Below are 22,816 nucleotides of genomic sequence, written 5' to 3'. Positions count from 1 at the left end.
ACCCATAAAAACTAGCGGTCAATCAAGGAAATGGTTCCAATAATTTCCCCACCATGAATTTTTTCCATAGAGGATTTTAGAAACACTTAAAATAATAGTTGTGGTTCGTGTAGGCTTACCCTGGTGTTATTTTTGATAACTGTGTAAATCTCTCTAGGACAAGGTGACTTTTATCAATAAATGTGCCTGTATTTACCACCGAAAAATGAAATGCTAATTAGTGGCTAATGTGTCTATCATAAACTACACATGCCATGAGGATCTGGACGGGACTGCTGAAACGAAGCAAAGGTAAGAATCTCTGGATTAGCTATCTAAGGTTAGCTAAATGTAGTAATGAATAGATTAATAAATTGGAAAACTCTTTTTAAATGGACAAATCTGTGAACTGTCTTGTGCACGTTTTAAATTTACACAATACCTGTTAGCAAAGATGTCAGCTACAGATGACGTGCAGGATTTGTAGTCTTGCATGATACCGAGTCAAGGACCAAAAGCTGAAGCTGGAGACTCATATCTCCCTCTCACTAACTTTAAGCACCAGCTGTCAGAGCAGCTCACAGATCACTGCACCTGTACATAGCCCATCTGTGAATAGACCATCCAACTACCTCATCCCCATACTGTATTTATTCATTTATCTTGCTCCTTTGCACCCCAGTATCCCAGTATCTCTACTTGCTCCTTTGCACCCCAGTATCTCTACTTGCTCATTCATCTTCTGCACATCTACCATTCCAGTGTTTAATTGCTATATTGCAATTACTTCGCCACTATGGCCTATTTATTGCCTTACCTCCCTTATCCTACCTCATTTGCATATACTTGTTCTACTGTATTATTGACTGTATGTTTATTATTCTATGTGTAACTGTGTTGTTGTATGTGTCGAACTGCTTTGCTGTATGTGTCGAACTGCTTTGCTTCATCTTGGCCAGGTTGCAGTTGCAAATGAGAACTTGTTCTCAACTAGTCTACCTGGTTAAATAAAGGTGAAATAAAAATGTAAATAAGAAAAAGGCTCCTCAACAGCTTCCACCCCCAAGCCATAAGACTGCTGAACAATGAATAAAATCGCCAGCTACTGGACTTTCTTGAACTGCACTGTTGGTTAAGGGCTTGTAAGTCAGCATTTCACGGTAAAGTCTACACTTGTTGTATACGGTGCATGTGACAAATAAAGTTTGATTTGATGTCAAGTTTGATGCTAAATAGCATTTTAGAATCTGAGAGCAAATAGAGAAGAATATATTGATAAAAGTCACCATGTCCGAGAGAGATTGACATGGTTATTAAAACGTCACACCAGGGGAAGTCTACACGATACACAGCCCTTATTTGAAGTGTTTCTAAAATCCCCAATGGGAGAAATGAATGGTGGAAAAAGGTTTGGAACCATTTCCCTGTTTGACCTCTAAGTTTAATGGGTATTATGACACCTCCACCGTGGGGCTCCTCTGTCCAGTGTCTGTGTTCTTTGCCCATCTTAATATTTTTTTGTCTTAGATATGGCTTTTTCTTTGCAACTCTGCCTAGAAGGCCAGCATCCCGGAGTCGCCTCTTCACTGTTGACGTTGAGACTGGTGTTTTGCGGGTACTATTTAATGAAGCTGCCAGTTGAAGACTTGTGAGGCGTCTGTTTCTCAAACTAGACACTCTAATGTACTTGTCCTCTTTCTCAGTTGTGCACCGGGGCCTCCCGCTCTTTCTATTCTGGTTAGGGCCAGTTTGCTCTGTTCTGTGAAGGGAATAGTACACAGCGTTGTACGAGATCTTCAGTTTCTTGGCAATTTCTCGCATGGAATAGCCTTCATTTCTCAGAACAAGAATAGAATTTCAGAAGAAAGGTCTTTGTTTCTGGCCATTTTGATGATGCTCCAGACACTCAAATGATGATGCTCCAGACACTCAACTAGTCTAAAGAATGCCAGTTTTATTGCTTCTTTAATCATAACAATATTTTTTAGCTATGCTAACATAATTGCAAAAGGGTTTTCTAATGATCAATTAGCCTTTTCAAATGATAGACTTGAATTAGCTAACACAACGTGCCATTGGAACACAGGAGTGATGGTTGCTGATAATGGGCCTCTGTACACCTATGTAGATATTCCACAAAAATTCTAAAGTTTCCAGCTATAATAGTCATTTACAACGTTAACAATGTCTACACTGTATTTCTGATCAATTTTATGTTATTTAAATGTGCAAAAAATGTGTTTGTTTTTTTCACAAACAAGGACATTTCTAAGTGACCCCAAACTTTTGAACAGTAGTGTATATATTAAAATAAATAAAATAAGTGAAAAATATTAGAATTTAAAAAAATGTTTTTATGAATATCGCTAGCAATAATGGAATAAACAAAATGTGTATTACATACCCACAGTAGAAAAGAGGAGAATATATTATTTTATAAATGTGTATGTTTTTTTTCTCCAATTCCTATTATTGAGCAAATCACACTTTCAAAAAGCACCCATTGCTTCAAGGGCCGCTGGCTGCTGATAGGCGTTCTTGACTTTACACTCATTTTTGCCAACACATCCTTGTTGTCTTTAATCTCTGTTTTACCATCTAAACAGTTGCTCTTAGTGAACATGTTTTTGAGTTACCTTTCTAGCTAATTGGCTATGTTAGGGTTTACAGTTCTCTTCCAATTAGGCTATCATGTGTTGAGGTCAAAACTATCTACCAAATCTATTCAGTTGAAAATGTTGATTACTTCTCCTTGACATGATCATTCACCAGATGACGAGACAAGATACAATACATGATGTTTTTAAATATATTTTTGCCAACATGTGATTGGGGTTCCTTGGTCTCGCCTGGCAGGGGGTCCCTGGGTAAGAAAAGGTTGAGACCCCTGCAAAGACAGTGCAGGCTGAGTCCCTGCCCGAAAATAATTTATCCCCCGCCCCTCATCCTCTCTGTTGCCATGGAAGCACCAGATCTAGCACTTGATTGGCTTGCATGGGTAAGCACGTGCTAGATGAGGCTTCAAATATGACAACAGGCCCAGGTGTAATTATTGCAGAGTCGAAGCAGTGTGCGTTAACGTGGTTTGTGGTGTTGATTAGCTCAAATTTACAACATGGTCGAGGCATTCGTTGGAACTTGGAAGATGACTTCCAGTGAGAATTTTGATGAATATATGAAGGCAATAGGTGAAGTCTTACCTTATTAAATAAAGCAGTTTAAAAAAAATGAAAGACAATGTTGCATTTCGATCTAGAACCTTACTAAAGTTGATTAGATAAATATCCGTTTGTTTCACAGGTGTGGGTTTTGCTACTCGGCAGATGGGGAATCTGGCGAAGCCCAATTTGCAGTTCAGCATCGACGACGGTGTAATATCAATGAAATCCCAGAGCACTTTCAAAACCACAGAGGCCAAGTTTAAATTGAATGAAGAATTCGACGAGATGACTGCAGATGACAGGAAAACCAAGGTGGGTGCAGGAGCCACACTATGGACATGCCGGTTGTGATTTCCAATTGATTGTAAAAAGAAATTACTTTAAAATTTAGTGAGTTGTGCCCTCCTGACATTACTCTATTTCCAGACTCTGATGACCTTTGAGAACGGAAAACTGGTGCAGAAACAAACTTGGGACGGCAAGACTACCACGCTCGAGCGGGAGTTGCAAGATGGAAAATTGATTGCGGTAAGGTTTAATGTCCTGCTTGCTATTCCCTTCTCTGCTTGGTTTAACATAAAATATGCGTTTTTCTTAAGCCTATTTTGCAATGTCCATGCTTGATATTGCAATATTGTTCAATGTTGCATGTGATCATCATTATGCAATACACGTTGTCATTTTGTAAATTGCGTTCTCCCGGGGTTACCAACAAGGATGGCACGCGTTTTTACGCGCTAATGTGTTAAAAATATCTAGTATTGTTTTGGCTGGGAAGCGTGGCTTGATAAGCACTTGAAGTCATGTGCAACATTTTCTTAATTATTTTAAACTAAATGATTAAATGGTAATCGAGTGCTAATAAACCCAATGATTTACATAAACCTGGGATTGCTGCTGCATGTATTGGCATTGCCATTGCGAGGCTTTGCTGCCACCGGTCCGCCATAGGCACTATCCAGTAGGACCAGTCCTCCATAGGAATGAATGCATGTTTTTTGGGGGGTTGTAGTGGGTACAGTAACATCAGTTTCCTTAAAGTAATTTATAATGCATTATTTAGCTCACATAATGTAAAGTGCCTGTTATAGAATAAATTAATATAGATTCCAACATGTATTTGGTGGTTTGTTCATCACTGAATGTATCAATACATTTTGAGTTCTCGGTTCTGAAACTTGTTGTCATTACATGACCTAAAGCGTGTACTGCTCTCTTTTCTAGAAATGTGTAATGGATGATGTGGTGGCACTGAGGACCTATGAGAAAGAGGTGTGATTCCAGCCTGCTGAATTGAAGACCCCCACCAGCAAATCAATAACATGCATGTTATCTGTTCAATACCTACCATGTTAAATTCACTGACTCAATTGGTACCAAAATCCCATGAAGCTTTCAATAAAGTCAGTTCTGCTTTGTGAAAAGTGGTATTTCCTTCACTGCAATATGTAGGCCAGTTTGGAGGCTGAGGCCTATTCAGCAAACTTAATCCATGTGGATTACAAACGGGCAAATCTCTGGTCTATCCTGAGTATTTTGGTTGTAGGTGCTGCTAACATTCAATACATTTCAGTGTCAATTTTTCTCCAATAAATTAATGTTGGCTTACTTTGAGCACGCTACACTGAGTGTTCCCGGAAATCATTTGTCTACCATGCCTGACTAGTGGGTTAACTAAACCCTGGTCCTGAAATCAAATTTGATTTGTCACATACACATGGTTAGCAGATGGTAATGAGAGTGTAGCGAAATGCTTGTGGTTCTAGTTCCGGCAATGCAGTAATAACCAAGTAATCTGGCTAACAAATCCAAAACTACTACCTTATAGACACAAGTTTAAGGGGATGAGAATATGTACATGAACATATATAAGTGAGTGAGAGCGGCATAGGCAGGATACAGATGGCATTGAGTGCAGTATATACATGTGATTGGGGTATGTAAACAAAGTGGCATAGTTAAAGTGGCTAGTGATACATGTATTACACAAAGATGCAGTAGAGTACAGTAAATACATATGAGATGAATGTAGGGTATGTGAACATATTAGGTAGCATTGCTTTGTGGCTAGTGATATATTTTACATTTCCCATTAATTCCCATAATTAAAGTGGCTAGTGATATATTTTACATTTCCCATGAATTCCCATTATTAAAGTGGCTGGAGTTGAGTCAGTGTGTTGGCAGCAGCCACTCAATGTTAGTGGTGGCTGTTTAACAGTCTGGCCTTGAGAGAAGCTGTTTTTCAGTCTCTCGGTCCCAGCTTTGATGCACCTGTACTGACCTCTCCTTCTGGATGATAGTGGTGTGAACAGGCAGTGGCTCGGGTGGTTGTCCATCTTTATGGCCTTCCTGTGACATTGGGTGGTGTCGGTGTCCTGGAGGGCAGGTAGTTTGCCCCCGGTGATGCGTTGTGCAGACCTCACTACCCTCTGGAGAGCCTTATGGTTGTGGGCGGAGCAGTTGCCGTATCAGGCGGTGATACAGCCCGACAGGATGCTCTCGATTGTGCATCTGTAGAAGTTTGAGTGCTTTTGGTAAACAAGCCTACCACTGTGTCGTCCGCAAACTTGATTGAGTTGGAGGCGTGCGTGGCCACGCAGTCGTGGGTGAACAGGGAGTACAGGAGAGTGCTCAGAACACACCCTTGTGGGGCCCCAGTGTTGAGGATCAGTGGGGTGGAAATGTTGTTGCCTACCCTCACCACCTGGGGGCGGCCCATCAGGAAGTCCAGTACCCAGTTGCACAGGGCGGGGTCGAGACCCAGGGTCTCGAGCTTGATGACGTGCTTGGAGGGCACTATGGTGTTAAATGCCGAGCTGTAGTCGATGAACAGCATTCTCACATAGGTATTCCTCTTGTCCAGATGGGTTAGGGCAGTGTGCAGTGTGGTTGAGATTGCATCGTCTGTGGACCTATTTGGGCGGTAAGCAAATTGGAGTGGGTCTATGGTGTCAGGTAGGGTGGAGGTGATATGGTCCTTGACTAGTCTCTCAAAGCACTTCATGATGACGGAAGTGAGTGCTACGGGGCGCTAGTCGTTTAGCTCAGTTACCTTAGCTTTCTTGGGAACCGGAACAATGGTGAAGCATGTGGGAACAACAGACTGGGATAGGGATTGATTGAATATGTCCGTAAACATACCAGCCAGCTGGTCTGCGCATGCTCTGAGGGCGCGGCTGGGGATGCCGTCTGGGCCTGCAGCCTTGCGAGGGTTGACACGTTTAAATGTTTTCCTCACGTGGCTGCAGTGAAGGAGAGTCCACATGTTTTAGTTGCGGGCCGTGTCAGTGGCACTGTATTGTCCTCAAAGCGGGCAAAAAAGTTATTTAGTCTGCCTGGGAGCAAGACATCCTGGTCCGTGACTGGGCTGGTTTTCTTTTTGTAATCCGTGATTGACTGTAGACCCTGCCACGTACCTCTTGTGTCTGAGCCGTTGAATTGAGATTCTACTTTGTCTCTATACTGACGCTTAGCTTGTTTGCTTGCCTTGCGGAGGGAATAGTTACACTGTTTGTATTCGGTCATGTTTCCAGTCACCTTGCCATGATTAAAAGCAGTGGTTCGGGCTTTCAGTTTCACGCGAATGCTGCCATCAATCCACGGTTTCTGGTTTGGGAATGTTTTAATCGTTGCTATGGGAACGACATCTTCAACGCACGTTCTAATGAACTCGCTCACCGAATCAGCGTATTCGTCAATGTTGTTGTCTGACGCAATACGAAACATATCCCAGTCCACGTGATGGAAGCAGTCTTGGAGTGTGGAATCAGATTGGTCGGACCAGCGTTGAACAGACCTCAGCGCGGGAGCTTCTTGTTTTAGTTTCTGTCTGTAGGCAGGGATCAACAAAATGGAGTCGTGGTCAGCTTTTCCGAAAGGAGGGCGGGGCAGGACCTTATATGCGTCGCGGAAGTTAGAATAGCAGTGATCCAAGGTTTTTCCAGCCCTGGTTGCGCAATCGATATGCTGATAAAAATTTAGGGAGTCTTGTTTTCAGATTAGCCTTGTTAAAATCCCCAGCTACAATGAATGCAGCCTCTGGATAAATGGATTCCAGTTTGCAAAGAGTCAAATAAAGTTCATTCAGAGCTATCGATGTGTCTGCTTGGGGGGGAATATATACGGCTGTGATTATAATCGAAGAGAATTCCCTTGGAAGATAATGCGGTCGACATTTGATTGTGAGGAATTCTAAATCAGGTGAACAGAAGGACTTGAGTACCTGTATGTTGTTATGATCACACCACGTCACGTTAACCATGAAGCATACGCCCCCGCCCCTCTTCTTACCAGAAAGATGTTTGTTTCTGTCCGCGCGATGCGTGGAGAAACCAGCTGGCTGCACCGATTCCGATAGCGTCTCTCCAGTGAGCCATGTTTCCGTGAAGCAAAGAACGTTACAGTCTCTGATGTCCCTCTGGAATGCTACCCTTGCTCGGATTTCATCAACCTTGTTGTCAATAGACTGGACATTGGTGAGAAGAATGCTAGGGAGTGGTGCACGATGTGCCCGTCTCCGGAGTCTGACCAGAAGAACGCTCCGTTTCCCCCTTTTACGAAGTCATTTTTTTGGGTCGCAAGCTGGGATCCATTCCGTTGTCCTGGGTGAAAGGCAGAACACAGGATCCGCTTCGCGAAAGTCATATTCTTGGTCGTACTGATGGTGAATTGACGCTGCTCTTATGTTCAGTAGTTCTTCTCGACTGTATGTAATGAAACCTAAGATGACCTGGGGTACTAATGTAAGAAATAACACGTAAAAAAAACAAAAAACTGCATAGTTTCCTAGGAACGCAAAGCGAGGCGGCCATCTCTGTCGGGGCCGGAAGTACTAGCGTCCTGCTGCTAACTAGCTATTACACAACTTTAAAACCTGAATTTCTTTGCCTATTTAGGACTGTTCTATTCTGTGAACTTTTCAGCAGCATTCAGGTGCTTCTGAATATGACTACTGGGACCAGTGGTCTGCCCAGTGGTGCTGTTATGACTGCAGCGTTGCTGTTTGTTCCAAGTGTCTCTAGGAAAGGTGCTACTTTGATTATTTCAGAAAACATGACTTGATGTCACCCCCGAAAACAACTCCAACTAAAGCCAGAAAACGACGCAGAGGATTGAGTATTACATTACTCTTGCATAATTATGCACCAAATATTGCCATTAAGGGTCACCATAATCTTGATATGCTGTCGGAGACTCAAAAATCCCACCTCGCTCTCATCCACAGATTATTGAGAAACGGCGACATGACCGAATCAGTAACAGCCTGACTGATCTCAGAAGACTTGTGCCAAGTGCGTTTTGAGAAGCAGGTAGGCTACAGTACAAGTGTGTGTGTGTGTGTGTATATAATTACAGACATATTAGATTCCTATATAATAATCTGTCAACTTCTGCCTTTTCTACATCTTTGGTTAGGACTGATTTGATAAGTAACACAATCTAATCGAATGTTTGCCTTTTGTCACAGGGATCGTCAAAATTGGAAAAAGCTGAAATTTTGCAGATTCCTGAATCGTTTGAAGATGATACATGCTGCCAGCGGACAAGGTGAGTCAATACCAAAACACAAAGACTTGGTTTATGATGAAAGCCTGTAAAAAAATATGTGATAGGGAAACTTCTAGAAAGACTTCTGCATATTAGTCGGGAACGAGCCATATCCTCCAAGCTCCACCACAGAATTAGACCAAGTGTCTCCATGTCCTTTAGTTCCTCTAGTGTAGTGCTCTGTATACTCCTGTGTTGTAGTTCCTGTTCCTGACCCTCTGCCTCCCTCTCCTGGTAGCCCACGCCCTGGCCAAGGACTACCGCAGCCTGGGCTTCAGGGAGTGTCTGTCAGACGGCCCGCTACCTAAGCATCATGGAGGGCTGGAACAGTGTCGACCCACTCCGCGTATGCCTGGTCTCTCACCTCAACAACTACGCCTCTCAGAGAGACATCCACACTGGATTGACTGGACACCCTGGACAACTAGCCTGGGGCTCCGCTTTGAGGACACCCTCCGCCCACCTGCCACACCCCCTCTTACCACTCCCCCAGGGACGGACACTAGCCCCCCACAGTACCAGCAGCCCACCCTCCTCCTGCTCCATCTCCTCCTCCATGTCATCCCCCTGTTCAACTGATACCTCAGTGACCTCCAGACTCAGCGTGACGGCCCCCTCAGAGGCACTCAGAGTGCCCCCCAATGACAATCTACCCCTGGGGCTGGCCCTGTCAGTCTCAAACTCCAAGCTCTCCCAACCACCACCCCTCTCCTCCCTGTCTGCCTTCTTCACTACTTTTCCCCTAGTGTCCCCGGCAGACCTCAATTCATCAGGCTCCTCCACAACCCTGGGAAATCAGCCTTACAGGCCCTGGGGGACAGAGATCGGGGCCTTCTGAACTCTTGTGATCATCAGGACCGGAAGGCAACAACTTAGATCCCCGCCCCCCCCCAACCTGCCTCCCTCCAACACTCCACAAACCAAGCAGGAGTACCTGACTGTGTCATCTGTTTTTCCCCTCTGGCAATGAGGGGGATGAGGTAGGCTAATGCCACCTCCCTTGGTCAGTACTGCTGTATAAAGGAACATAGATAAGTGTTCAATCCTATATGTTTTTATCATGAATAATTCATGTTAAATACTGTTGAGAGCCCAGATATGGCATCCAAGGTAGGAAAGAACTGACTATTGTTTCATGTCCACAAAACTGATTTCATTCGGTTTATTATCAGAGTGCACTAAGAGAAGCGGTTTGGGGTATTTGTAGGTCAAATATAATATTGTAAAAATAGAACTCCTGCAGTTTTGAAAGAGAACAAATACACCTGCAATGTATCACAAATAGAGTTAAACATGACCTGGATCTGCTAATACTTTAGTTATGTCTATATGGGATTGTCGAACATGCTTTATATAGAAAGCAACTTTGAAAAAACGTAGTTTTGTAATATTTTTGTACCAATAAACTGAGTTTGTAAGAAGATGCATGTTTATTTGATCAATGCTCAGGATTCATGTGTTTTACCTATGAACTGTTGTGGGGCTTAGAGTATGTTGTCCACTTCCCACATCACTTCAAATAAACTCAAATCATTTATCTGTTTCAACTGTGTCACGGCTGGCTGGGTGTGTAGCGAGGAATCAGGCGCAGAGAGCAGAGGGGTCCAGGGGAAAAGTGCACTTTAATACGACACCAAAATGAAATGCCCAACACGCAGGGAGCAAACACTGACCAACCCAAACCAACGGGTAACAAGGTCCAGAGCACTAACAACACCAACGAATACAACGTCAACATCAAAATGAATCCCCAACAAAGGGGCAGGGTTCAAACACTAAAAGGTCCAAGCACTAATCAACACCATACGAATACAACAGTCAACATCAAAAAAATGCCCAACACGCAAATAGCAAACACTGACCAAACCAAACCAACGGGTAACAAGGTCCAGAGCACTAACCCCAACAAATACAACGTCAACATCAAAACTGAAATGTCCAAATGAAGGAGTTGCAAACAGATGACCAATCTTCAAACCAACTGTTGTTGTTCTAACAAGGTCAGAGCACTAACAACACCAACTAATACAACGTCAACATCAAAATAATCCCGCACAACAAAGGGGCGGGTTCCATATGCTAAATAGGGAAGACAATCAAGCACACATAAAATGGAAAGGTGTAACGAATGAGACAAAACTAACCGAACATAAAAAGGGATCCTGTGGTAACAAACTGGCTCAAATGACGATCCTACATCTGTAGCACCATATGACCAGGAGGGGGGAGCCAACAGTAATTAGACAGAGAACGTGACAAACTGCCTTGATATCTGACTGTTTTTTGGTGACATGAAGGAGTTTTGGTTACTGATGATGAGAATCTTCATTTGATCACTCTTCTTTGCTGAGCCATTGTTCTCTCAGCAGGAAATTCAAACTTGTAGGAATTTGAGCTTTAAAAAGAAATCTAAAGTGTGTATTTCCACATTGAAATTTCAAACTTGATTTGCCCTGCAGAAAAATGGTATCAACCCCTACAAAAATGTCCATGAATTATAATCCACATTATTCACAATTTCTGTTGATGCAGGATTATTTTCCTGTTGTAACAAACTGGCTCAAATTAAGATCCTACATCTGTATGTACTATATGTTTTATATATGAGTAAAGTGGCCTGGTCTAACAGTAATATGGCCTGGAATCTGACCCCACTATATGCTGGCTGACCCCCCTAATCTCTCTGGACAGACCCAAGATTTTGGTTCTGGTTGATGAATGATGGTTGGTCGAACACCTAGTTTTAGAGCCATTGTTGCCCCATTAATATGGAATTGATTAAAACTAAATCATCTGGTCATGAACCCCACTAATATGGACTGGTCTGACCCCACTAATATGGTCTGGTCTGACCCCACTAATATGGTCTGGTCTGACCCCACTAATATGGTCTGGTCTGACCCCACTAATATGGTCTGGTCTGACCCCACTAATATGGTCTGGTCTGACCCCACTAACATGGTCTGGTCTGACCCCACTAATATGGCAGGAGACTATAGTGTGGCCAAGATTGAGGGAAAGATGGCAGCTGGATGACACATACTGAAGCCTGTAGATCACTTTTGACTAGGGCCCATGGGGTTCTGGTCAAAAGTAATGTACAGTAGGGAATAGGGTGCCATTCGGGACTCAATCACTCGATGTGCTCTTTAAGTTCCTGCTGTAGTAGTATGCAATGTATCCACTAGAGACCATTGTATAGCAGTAGAATACTAGTGATGGAGACTTGCTGCAGCCAAATCATTAGTGTAAAGGTTTACAGCGTCCCAGCGGAAAGAAAACACATATCTCTAAAACTGAAACTTTTCAGGAAATGAAAAAAGAGCCATATTGTACCATTTATGAACATACAATCACAACTTCAAAAGCTATTTTGAAATGTATTTTATTGGACCTGGAGTCATGAACTGTTCAGCGTACATAAAGGACCATCGTGTTAATAACAGTAACCATGCAGGTCCCTCAAGATATTTCTTCCCTCCCCTGTTCTTTACAATCTGTTACTCAGTCAGACAAACTTTGTTGGATGAAAATCTGGAGTTCTTCTGTGAGAAATGTCGTTCAATATGGTGTTCACTGCCTCCATCTGCTGGCTCAATGGACCTCACTGCTTTACAATAGAATAGAACAGGACAGAACAGAAGAGAAGAGAATAGAACAGAATTTAATAGAATTTGCATGGTGGAGATAAAGTACCCCAGTATGAGTCATAATACCCATAAAAACTAGCGGTCAATCAAGGAAATGGTTCCAATAATTTCCCCACCATTAATTTTTCCCATAGAGTATTTTAGAAACACTTAAAATAAGAGTTGTGGTTCGTGTAGGCTTACCCTGGTGTGATTTTTGATAACTGTGGCAATCTCTCTAGCACAAGGTGACTTTTATCAATATATTTGCCTGTAATAAAATCCCCCCCTGACTTTCTTGAACTGCACTGTTGGTTAAGGGCTTGTAAGTAAAGCATTTCACGGTAAAGTCTACACTTATTGTATACGGTGCATGTGACAAATAAAGTTTGATTTGATGTCTAGTTTGATGCTAAATAGCATTTTAGAATCTGAGAGCAAATAGAAAAGAATATATTGATAAAAGTCACCTTGTCCGAGAGAGATTGACATGGTTATCAAAACGTCACACCAGGGGAAGTCTACACGATACACAGCCCTTATTTGAAGTGTTTCTAAAATCCCCAATGGGAGAAATAAATGGTGGAAAAAGGTTTGGAACGATTTCCCTGTTTGACCTCTAAGTTTAATGGGTATTATGACACCTCCACCGTGGGGCTCCTCTGTCCAGTGTCTGTGTTCTTTGCCCATCTTAATATTTTATTGTCTTAGATATGGCTTTTTCTTTGCAACTCTGCATAGAAGGCCAGCACCCCGAAGTAGCCTCTTCACTGTTGACGTTGAGACTGGTGTTTTGCGGGTACTATTTAATGAAGCTGCCAGTTGAAGACTTGTGAGGCGTCTGTTTCTCAAACTGGACACTCTAATGTACTTGTCCTCTTGCTCAGTTGTGCACCGGGGCCTCCCACTCTTTCTATTCTGGTTAGAGCCGGTTTGCGCTGTTCTGTGAAAGGAATAGTACACAGCGTTGTACGAGATCTTCAGTTTCTTGGCAATTTCTCGCATGGAATCGCCTTAATTTCTCAGATCAAGAATAGAATTTCAGAAGAAAGGTCTTTGTTTCTGGCCATTTTGATGATGCTCCAGACACTCAACTAGTCAAAAAAAAGGCCAGTTTTATTGCTTCTTTAATCACAACAACAGTTTTCAGCTGTGCTAACATAATTGCAAAAGGGTTTTCTAATGATCAATTAGCCTTTTCAAATGATAGACTTGAATTAGCTAACACAACGCGCCATTGGAACACAGGAGTGATGGTTGCTGATAATGGGCCTCTGTACACCTATGTAGATATTCCATAAAAATTCTAGTTTCCAGCTACAATAGTCATTTACAACGTTAACAATGTCTACACTGTATTTCTGATCAATTTTATGTCATTTAAATGTGCATAAAATGTTGTTGTTTTTTCACAAACAAGGACATTTCTATGTGACCCCAAACTTTTGAACAGTAGTGTATATATTAAAATAAATAAAAAAGTGAAATATATTTGAATTTATTTAAATGTTTTTATGAATATCGCTAGCAATAATGGAATAAACAAAATGTGTATTACATATCCACAGTAGAAAAGAGGAGAATATATTATTTTATAAATGTGTATGTTTTTTTTCTCCAATTCCTATTATTGAGCAAATCACACTTTCAAAAAGCACCCATTGCTTCAAGGGCCGCTGGCTGCTGATAGGCTTTCTTGACTTTACATTCATTTTTGCCAACACATCCTTGTTGTCTTTAATCTCTGTTTTACCATCTAAACAGCTGCTCTTAGTGAAAATGTTTTTGTGTTACCTTTCTAGCTAATTGGCTATGTTAGGGTTTACAGTTCTCTTCCAATTAGGTTATCATGTGTTGAGGTCAAAACTATCTACCAAATCTATTCAGTTGAAAATGTTGATTACTTCTCCTTGACATGATCATTCACCAGATGATGAGACAAGACACAATACATGATGTTTTTAAATATATTTTTGCCAACATGTGATTGGGGTTCCTTGGTCTCCGGTTTGCCTGGCAGGGGGTCCCTGGGTAAGAAAAGGTTGGAGACCCCTGTCAAAGACAGTGCAGGCTGAGTCCCTGCCCGAAAATAATTTATCCCCCGCCCCTCATCCTCTCTGTTGCCATGGAAGCACCAGATCTAGCACTTGATTGGCTTGCTTGGGTAAGCACGTGCTAGATGAGGCTTCAAATATGACAACAGGCCCAGATGTAATTATTGCAGAGTCGAAGCAGTGTTCGTTAACGTGGTTTGTGGTGTTGATTAGCTCAAATTTACAACATGGTCGAGGCATTCGTTGGAACTTGGAAGATGACTTCCAGTGAGAATTTTGATGAATATATGAAGGCAATAGGTGAAGTCTTACCTTATTAAATAAAGTAGTTTTTAAATGAAAGACAATGTTGCATTTCGATCTAGAACCTTACTAAAGTTGATTAGATAAATATCCGTTTGTTTCACAGGTGTGGGTTTTGCTACTCGGCAGATGGGGAATATGGCGAAGCCCAATTTGCAGTTCAGCATCGACGACGGTGTAATATCAATGAAATCCCAGAGCACTTTCAAAACCACAGAGGCCAAGTTTAAATTGAATGAAGAATTCGACGAGATGACTGCAGATGACAGGAAAACCAAGGTGGGTGCAGGAGCCACACTATAGACATGCCGGTTGTTACAGTAGTGTGGTTTCCAATTGATTGTAAAAAAAGAAATTACTTTAAAATTTAGTGAGTTGTGCCCTCCTGACACTACTTTATTTCCAGACTCTGATGACCTTTGAGAACGGAAAACTGGTGCAGAAACAAACTTGGGACGGCAAGACTACCACGCTCGAGCGGGAGTTGCAAGATGGAAAATTGATTGCGGTAAGGTTTAATGTCCTGCTTGCTATTCCCTTCTCTGCTTGGTTTGACATAAAATATGCGTTTTTCATAAGCCTATTTTGCAATGTCCATGCTTGATATTGCAATATTGTTCAATGTTGCATGTGATCATCATTATGCAATGCAGGTTGTCATCTTGTAAATTGCGTTCTCCCGGGGTTACCAACAAGGATGGCACGCGTTTTTACGCGCTAATGTGTTCAAAATGTCCTTTATAGTTTTGGCTGGGAAGCGTGGTTTGATAAGCACTTGCAGTCATGTGCAACACGCTACTTAATTATTTTAAACTAAATGATTAATTGGTAATCGAGTGCTAATAAACCCAATGATTAACATAAACCTGGGATTGCTGCTGCATGTGTTGGCATTGCCATTGCGAGGCTTTGCTGCCACCGGTCCGCCATAGGCACTATCCAGTAGGACCAGTCCTCCATAGGAATGAATGAATGCATGTTTTTTGGGGGTTGTAGTGGGTACAGTAACATCAGTTTCCTTAAAGTAATTTATAATGCATTATTTAGCTCACATAATGTAAAGTGCCTGTTATAGAATAAATTAATATAGATTCCAACATGTATTTGGTGGTTTGTTCATCACTGACTGTATCAATACATTTTGAGTTCTCGGTTCTGACACTTGTTGTCATTACATGACCTAAAGCGTGTACTGCTCTCTATTCCAGAAATGTGTAATGGATGATGTGGTGGCGCTGAGGACCTATGAGAAAGAGGTGTGATTCCAGCCTGCTGAATTGAAGACCCCCACCAGCAAATCAATAACATGCATGTTATCTGTTCAATACCTACCATGTTAAATTCACTGTCTCAATTGGTACCAAAATCCCATGAAGCTTTCAATAAAGTCAGTTCTTCTTTGTAAAAAGTGGTATTTCCTTCACTGCAATATGTAGGCCAGTTTGGAGGCTGAGGCCTATTCAGCAAATGTAATCCATGTGGATTACAAACGGGCAAATCTCTGGTCTATCCTGAGCACTTCGGTTGTAGGTGGTGCTGCTAACATTCAATACATTTCAGTGTCAATTTTTCTCCAATAAATTAATGTTGGCTTACTTTGAGCACGCTACACTGAGTGTTCCCGGCAAAATACATTGATTTCACACTACCTATTCTGAGAACTGGTGATCAAGTAGAAATGTCCAACTGACCATTTGTCTACGATGAAAAACTGCCATGACTGACTAGTGGGTTAACTAAACCCTGGATGCCTTCATATTAGCGTCCTGCTGCTAACTAGCTATTACACAACTTTAAAACCTGAATTTCTTTGCCTATTTAGGACTGTTCTATTCTGAACTTTTCAGCAGCATTCAGGTGCTTCTGAATATGACTACTGGGACCAGTGGTCTGCCCAGTGGTGCTGTTATGACTGCAGCGTTGCTGTTTGTTCCAAGTGTCTCTAGGAAAGGTGTTTGATTATTTCAGAACATGACTTGATGTCACCCCCGAAAACAACTCCAACTAAAGCCAGAAAACGACACAGAGGATTGAGTATTACATTACTCCTGCATAATTATGCACCAAATATTGCCATTGAGGTTCACCATCGCCTTGATATGCTGTCAGACTCAAAAATCCTACCTCGCGCTCAGCCACAGATTATTGAGAAACGGCGACGTGACTGAAACAGCCTGACTGATCTGACTTGTGCCAAGTGCGTTTGAGAAGCAGGTAGGCTACAGTACAATTGTGTATATACCATTCAGAATATATTAATCTCAGTCAACTTCTGCCTTTTCTACATCTTTGGTTAGGATTTATTTTACAAGTAACACAATCTAATCGAATGTTTGCCTTTTTTCACAGGGATCGTCAAAATTGGAAAAAGCTGAAATGTTGCAGATTACTGTGGATCATTTGAAGATGATACATGCTGCCAGCGGACAAGGTGAGTCAATACCAAAACGATACAAAGATGTGATTTAAGATGAAAGCCTGTAAAGTGATAGGTAAACTTCTAGAAAAACTTCTGCATATTTGTAGGGAACGAGCCATATCCTCCAAGCTCCACCACAGAATTAGACCAAGTGTCTCCATGTCCTTTAGTTCCTCTAGTGTAGTGCTCTGTATACTCCTGTGTAATTCCTGTTCCTGACCCTCTGCCTCCCTCTCCTGGTAGGGTATTTTGAAGCCCACGCCCTGGCCAAGGACTACCGCAGCCTGGGCTTCAGGGAGTGTCTGTCAGAGACTGCCCGCTACCTAAGCATCATGGAGGGCTGGAACAGTGTCGACCCACTCCGCGTACGCCTGGTCTCTCACCTCAACAACTACGCCTCTCAGAGAGACATCCACACTGGATTGACTGGACACCCTGGACAACTAGCCTGGGGCTCCGCTTTGAGGACACCCTCCGCCCACCTGCCACACCCCCTCTTACCACTCCCCCAGGGATGGACACTAGCCCCCCACAGTACCAGCAGCCCACCCTGCTCCATCTCCTCAATGTCATCCCCCTGTTCTACTGATACCTCAGTGACCTCCAGACTCAGGGTGCCCCCCAATGACAATCTACCCCTGGGGCTGGCCCTGTCAGTCTAAGCCCCCAAGCTCAAAACCACTACCCCTCTCCTCCCAGTCTTCCTTCTCCTTCACTACTTTCCCGAGTGTCCCCGGCAGCCCTCAATTCTGCAGGCTCCTCCACAGCCCTGAGAAATCAGCCGTACAGGCCCTGGGGGACAGAGATCGGGCCATCTGAACTCTTGTGATCATCAGGACCGGAAGGCAACAACTTAGATCCCCGCCAACCCGCCTCCCCCCCCCCAACCCGCCTCCCCCAACCCGCCTCCCCCAACCCGCCTCCCCTCCAACCCGCCTCCAGGACTACCTTACATGATGACTCCTTGCTGTCCCCAGTCCACCTGGCCATGCTGCTGCTCCAGTTTCAACTGTTCTGCCTTACTATTATTTGACCATGCTGGTCATTTATGAACATTTGAACATCTTGGCCATGTTCTGTTATAATCTCCACCCGGCACAGCCAGTAGAGGACTGGCCACCCCACATAGCCTGGTTCCTCTCTAGGTTTCTTCCTAGGTTTTGGCCTTTCTAGGGAGTTTTTCCTAGCCACTGTGCTTCTACACCTGCATTGCTTGCTGTTTGGGGTTTTAGGCTGGGTTTCTGTACAGCACTTTGCGATATCAGCTGATGTACGAAGGGCTATATAAATAAATTTGATTTGATTTGTTGTGAGCCCAGATATGGCCTCCAAGGTAGGAAAGAACTGACTATTGTTTCATGTCCACAAAACTGATTATATTTGGTTCATTATCAGAGTGCACTAAGAGAAGGGTTTTGGGGTATTTGTAGGTCAAATATAATATTGTAAAAATAGAACTCCTGCAGCTTTGAAAAAGAACAAATACACCTGCAATGTATCACAAATAGAGTTAAACATGACCTGGATCTGCTAATACTTTAGTTATGTCTATATGGGATTGTCGAACATGCTTTATATAGAAAGCAACTTTGAAAAAACGTAGTTTTGTAATATTTTTGTACCAATAAACTGAGGTTGTAAGAATGCATGTTTTTCTTAATGCTCAGGATTCATGTGTTTTACCTATGAACTGTTGTGGGGCTTAGAGTATGTTGTCCACTTCCCACATCACTTCAAATAAAATCATTTATCAGTTTCAACTGCCTCATTCTCTTGGTTTTAGGTGAATGAAGGAGTTGCATACAGATGTTGGCTCTTCATTTGATCACTCTTCTGTTGCTGAGTGTTGTCCTACACAGCAGGAAATTTAAACTTGTTGTATTTGAGCTTTAAAAAGACTTCTGAAGTGTAATTTCCACATTGAAATTTCAGACTTGATTTGCCCTGCAGAAAAAGGTATCAACCCCTACAAAAATGTCCATTAATTATAATCTGTTCTATTGCTGCAGGATTATTTTCCTGTTGTAACAAACTAGCTCAAATTAAGATCCTACATCTGTATGTACTGTGTTTTATATATGATTAAAGTGGTAGCTAACAGTAATATAGCAGAGAATCTGACTGACTAACTAGCTGGCTGACTGGTTGTAATCTCTCGTGGACAGACACAAGATTTTGGTTCTGGGTTGATGAGATGAGGGTTGGTCGAGACACCTAGTTTTAGAGCCATTGTTGCCTCCATTAATACCCAGGAATTGATTAAAAGGAAATCATCAATGCCCATTAACCCCACTATATGGACCCCACCCCACTAATATGGTCTGGTCTGACCCCACTATGGACTGGCCTGGTCTGACCCCACTAATATGGTCTGGTCTGACCTCACTAATATGGACTGGCCTGGTCTGACCACTAATATGGTCTGGTCTGACCCCACTAATATGGTCTGGTCTGACCCCACTAATATGGTCTGGTCTGACCCCACTAATATGGTCTGGTCTGACCCCACTAATATGGCAGGAGACTATAGTGTGGCCAAGATTGAGGGAAAGATGGCAGCTGGATGACACATACTGAAGCCTGTAGATCACTTTTGACTAGGGCTCATGGGGTTCTGGTCAAAAGTAGTGTACAGTAGGGTATAGGGTGCAATTTGGGACACAGTCACTCGATGTGCTCTTTAAGTTCCTGCTGTAGTAGTATGCAATGTATCCACTAGAGACCATTGTATAGCAGTAGAATACTAGTGATGGAGACTTGCTGCAGCCAAATCATTAGTGTAAAGGTTTACAGCGTCCCAGCGGAAAGAAAACACATATCTCTAAAACTGAAACTTTTCAGGAAATGAAAAAAGAGCCATATTGTACCATTTATGAACATACAATCACAACTTCAAAAGCTATTTTGAAATGTATTTTATTGGACCTGGAGTCATGAACTGTTCAGCGTACATAAAGGACCATCATGTTAATAACAGTAACCATGCAGGTCCCTCAAGATATTTCTTCCCTCCCCTGTTCTTTACAATCTGTTACTCAGTCAGACAAACTTTGTTGGATGACAATCTGGAGTTCTTCTGTGAGAAATGTCGATCAATATGGTGTTCACTGCCTCCATCTGCTGGCTTAATGGACCTCACTGCTTTACAATAGAATAGAACAGGACAGAACAGAACAGAAGAGAATATAAATTAATAGAACAGAACAGAACAGAATAGAACAGAATAGAACATAACAGAACAGAACAGAACCTAACAGAACAGAATAGAACATAACAGAACAGAATAGAACAGAATAGAACAGAACAGAACAGAACAGAATAGAACAGAACAGAACAGAACAGAATAGAACATAATAGAATAGAACAGAATAGAACAGAATAGAACATAGCAGAATAGAATAGAACAGAACAGAACAGAATAGAACAGAGCAGAATAGAACATAACAGAACAGAATAGAACAGGACAGAGCATAATAGAACATAACAGAACAGAATAGAACATAACAGAATAGAATAGAACATAACAGAACAGAATAGAACAGGACAGAGCATAATAGAACATAACAGAACAGAATAGAACATAACAGAATAGAATAGAACATAACAGAACAGAATAGAACAGAACAGAGCAGAATAGAACATAACAGAACAGAATAGAACATAACAGAATAGAATAGAATAGAACATAACAGAACAGAATAGAACAGAACAGAGCAGAATAGAACATAACAGAACAGAATAGAACATAACAGAACTGAATAGAACAGAACAGAACAGAACAGAACAGAATAGAACATAACAGAATAGAATAGAACAGAACAGAGCAGAATAGAACATAACAGAACAGAATAGAACATAACAGAATAGAATAGAATAGAACATAACATAACAGAATAGAACATAACAGAATAGAATAGAATAGAACATAACATAACATAACAGAATAGAACAGAACAGAGCAGAATAGAACATAACAGAACAGAATAGAACATAACAGAATAGAATAGAATAGAACATAACATAACAGAATAGAACATAACAGAATAGAATAGAATAGAACATAACATAACAGAATAGAATAGAATAGAATAGAATAGAATAGAACATAACAGAACAGAATAGAACAGAACATAACAGAACAGAATAGAACATAACAGAATAGAATAGAACAGAACAGAACAGAATAGAAATGATCAGAACAGAATAAAACATAACAGACTAGAACATAACAGAATAGAACAGAACAAAATAGAATAGAACATAATTTAATAGAATTTGCAGGGTGGAGATAAAATACCCCAGTATGAGGCATAATACCCATAAAAACTAGCGGTCAATCAAGGAAATGGTTCCAATAATTTCCCAACTATTAATTTTTTTCCCATAGAGGATTTTAGAAACACTGAAAATAAGAGTTGTGGTTCGTGTAGGCTTAACCTGGCGTGATTTTTGATAACTGTGTAAATCTCTCTAGGACAAGGTGACTTTTATCAATACATTTGCCTGTATTTACCACCGAAAAATGAAATGCTAATTAGTGGCTAATGTGTCTATCATAAACTACACATGCCATGAGGATCTGGACGGGACTGCTGAAACGAAGCAAAGGTAAGTATCTCTGGATTAGCTATCTAAGGTTATGTAACGGCGTTCGTCTGTTGTAAGAAGAGAGTCGGACCGAAATGCAGCGTGTAGGTTACTCATGACTTTAATGAAAGAATCGCGGTACATGAAATAACTGAAATTAAATACAAAAACAACAGAACGGAACGTGAAACTAATTACAGCCTATCTGGTGACTACAACACAGAGACAGGAACAAACACCCACGAAATACAAAGCGAACTCAGGCTGCCTAAATACGGTTCCCAATCAGAGACAACGATAAGCACCTGACCTCTAATTGAGAATCGCCTCAGGCAGCCAAGCCTATACCACACCCCTAATCAGCCGCGATCCCAAATAATACAAACCCCAATACGAAACACAACATATAAACCCATGTCACACCCTGGCCTACCCAAACATATAACAAAAACACAAAATACAATGACCAAGGCGTGACAGGTTAGCTAAATGTAGTAATGAATAGATTAATAAATTGGAAAACTGTTTTAAATGGACAAATCTGTGAACTGTCTTGTGCACGTTTTAAATTGACACAATACCTGTTAGCAAAGATGTCAGCTACAGATGACGTTTAGGATTTGTAATCTTGCATGATACCGAGTCAAGGACCAAAAGTTGAAGCTGGAGACTCATATCTCCCTCTCACTAGCTTTAAGCACCAGCTGTCAGAGCAACTCACAGATGACTGCACCTTTACATAGCCCATCTGTAAATAGACCATCCAACTACCTCATCCTCATACTGTATTTATTCATTTTTCTTGCTCCTCTGCACCCCAGTATCTCTACTTGCTCATTCATCTTCTGCACATCTACCATTCCAGTGTTTAATTGCTATATTGTAATTACTTCACCACTATGGCCTATTTTTTTACCTCACCTCCCTTATCCCACCTCATTTGCACACACTGTATATATACTTTTACTACTGTATTATTGACTGTATGTTTATTATTCTATGTGTAACTGTGTTGTTGTATGTGTCGAACTGCTTTGCTTTATCTTGGCCAGGTTGCAGTTGCAAATGAGAACTTGTTCTCAACTAGTCTACCTGGTTAAATAAAGGTGAAATAAAAATGTAAATAAGAAAAAG

The 22,816-nt window shown here is 41.6% G+C and overlaps 2 protein-coding genes and 2 pseudogenes across 2 annotated transcripts; all 4 read left to right on the top strand.

Moving 5' to 3' along the window:
* Positions 1–3,007: 3,007 nt before the first annotated feature.
* LOC124024466 (fatty acid-binding protein, adipocyte-like) lies at positions 3,008–4,564 on the top strand. Its single transcript, XM_046338368.1, has 4 exons — positions 3,008–3,167; positions 3,280–3,452; positions 3,567–3,668; positions 4,365–4,564. Exons 1-4 carry the CDS (start codon positions 3,095–3,097, stop codon positions 4,416–4,418), a joined length of 402 nt encoding a protein of 133 aa, XP_046194324.1. The 5' UTR covers positions 3,008–3,094; the 3' UTR covers positions 4,419–4,564.
* Positions 4,565–8,203: 3,639 nt separating this feature from the next.
* LOC124024464 lies at positions 8,204–9,528 on the top strand (annotated as a pseudogene).
* A 4,995-nt stretch (positions 9,529–14,523) lies between these two features.
* On the top strand, positions 14,524–16,084 carry LOC124024461 (fatty acid-binding protein, adipocyte-like). The gene is made up of 4 exons (XM_046338363.1): positions 14,524–14,673; positions 14,783–14,955; positions 15,083–15,184; positions 15,885–16,084. Exons 1-4 carry the CDS (start codon positions 14,601–14,603, stop codon positions 15,936–15,938), a joined length of 402 nt encoding a protein of 133 aa, XP_046194319.1. The 5' UTR covers positions 14,524–14,600; the 3' UTR covers positions 15,939–16,084.
* A 571-nt stretch (positions 16,085–16,655) lies between these two features.
* LOC124024457 lies at positions 16,656–17,778 on the top strand (annotated as a pseudogene).
* Positions 17,779–22,816: the final 5,038 nt, after the last annotated feature.

This window comes from Oncorhynchus gorbuscha, unplaced genomic scaffold (genome assembly GCF_021184085.1).
Source record: "Oncorhynchus gorbuscha isolate QuinsamMale2020 ecotype Even-year unplaced genomic scaffold, OgorEven_v1.0 Un_scaffold_1868, whole genome shotgun sequence".
NCBI classification, from domain to species: domain Eukaryota; kingdom Metazoa; phylum Chordata; class Actinopteri; order Salmoniformes; family Salmonidae; genus Oncorhynchus; species Oncorhynchus gorbuscha.
The sequence above is the reverse complement of the archived record's forward strand: the minus strand, read 5'-3'. Positions and strand labels throughout refer to the sequence as shown.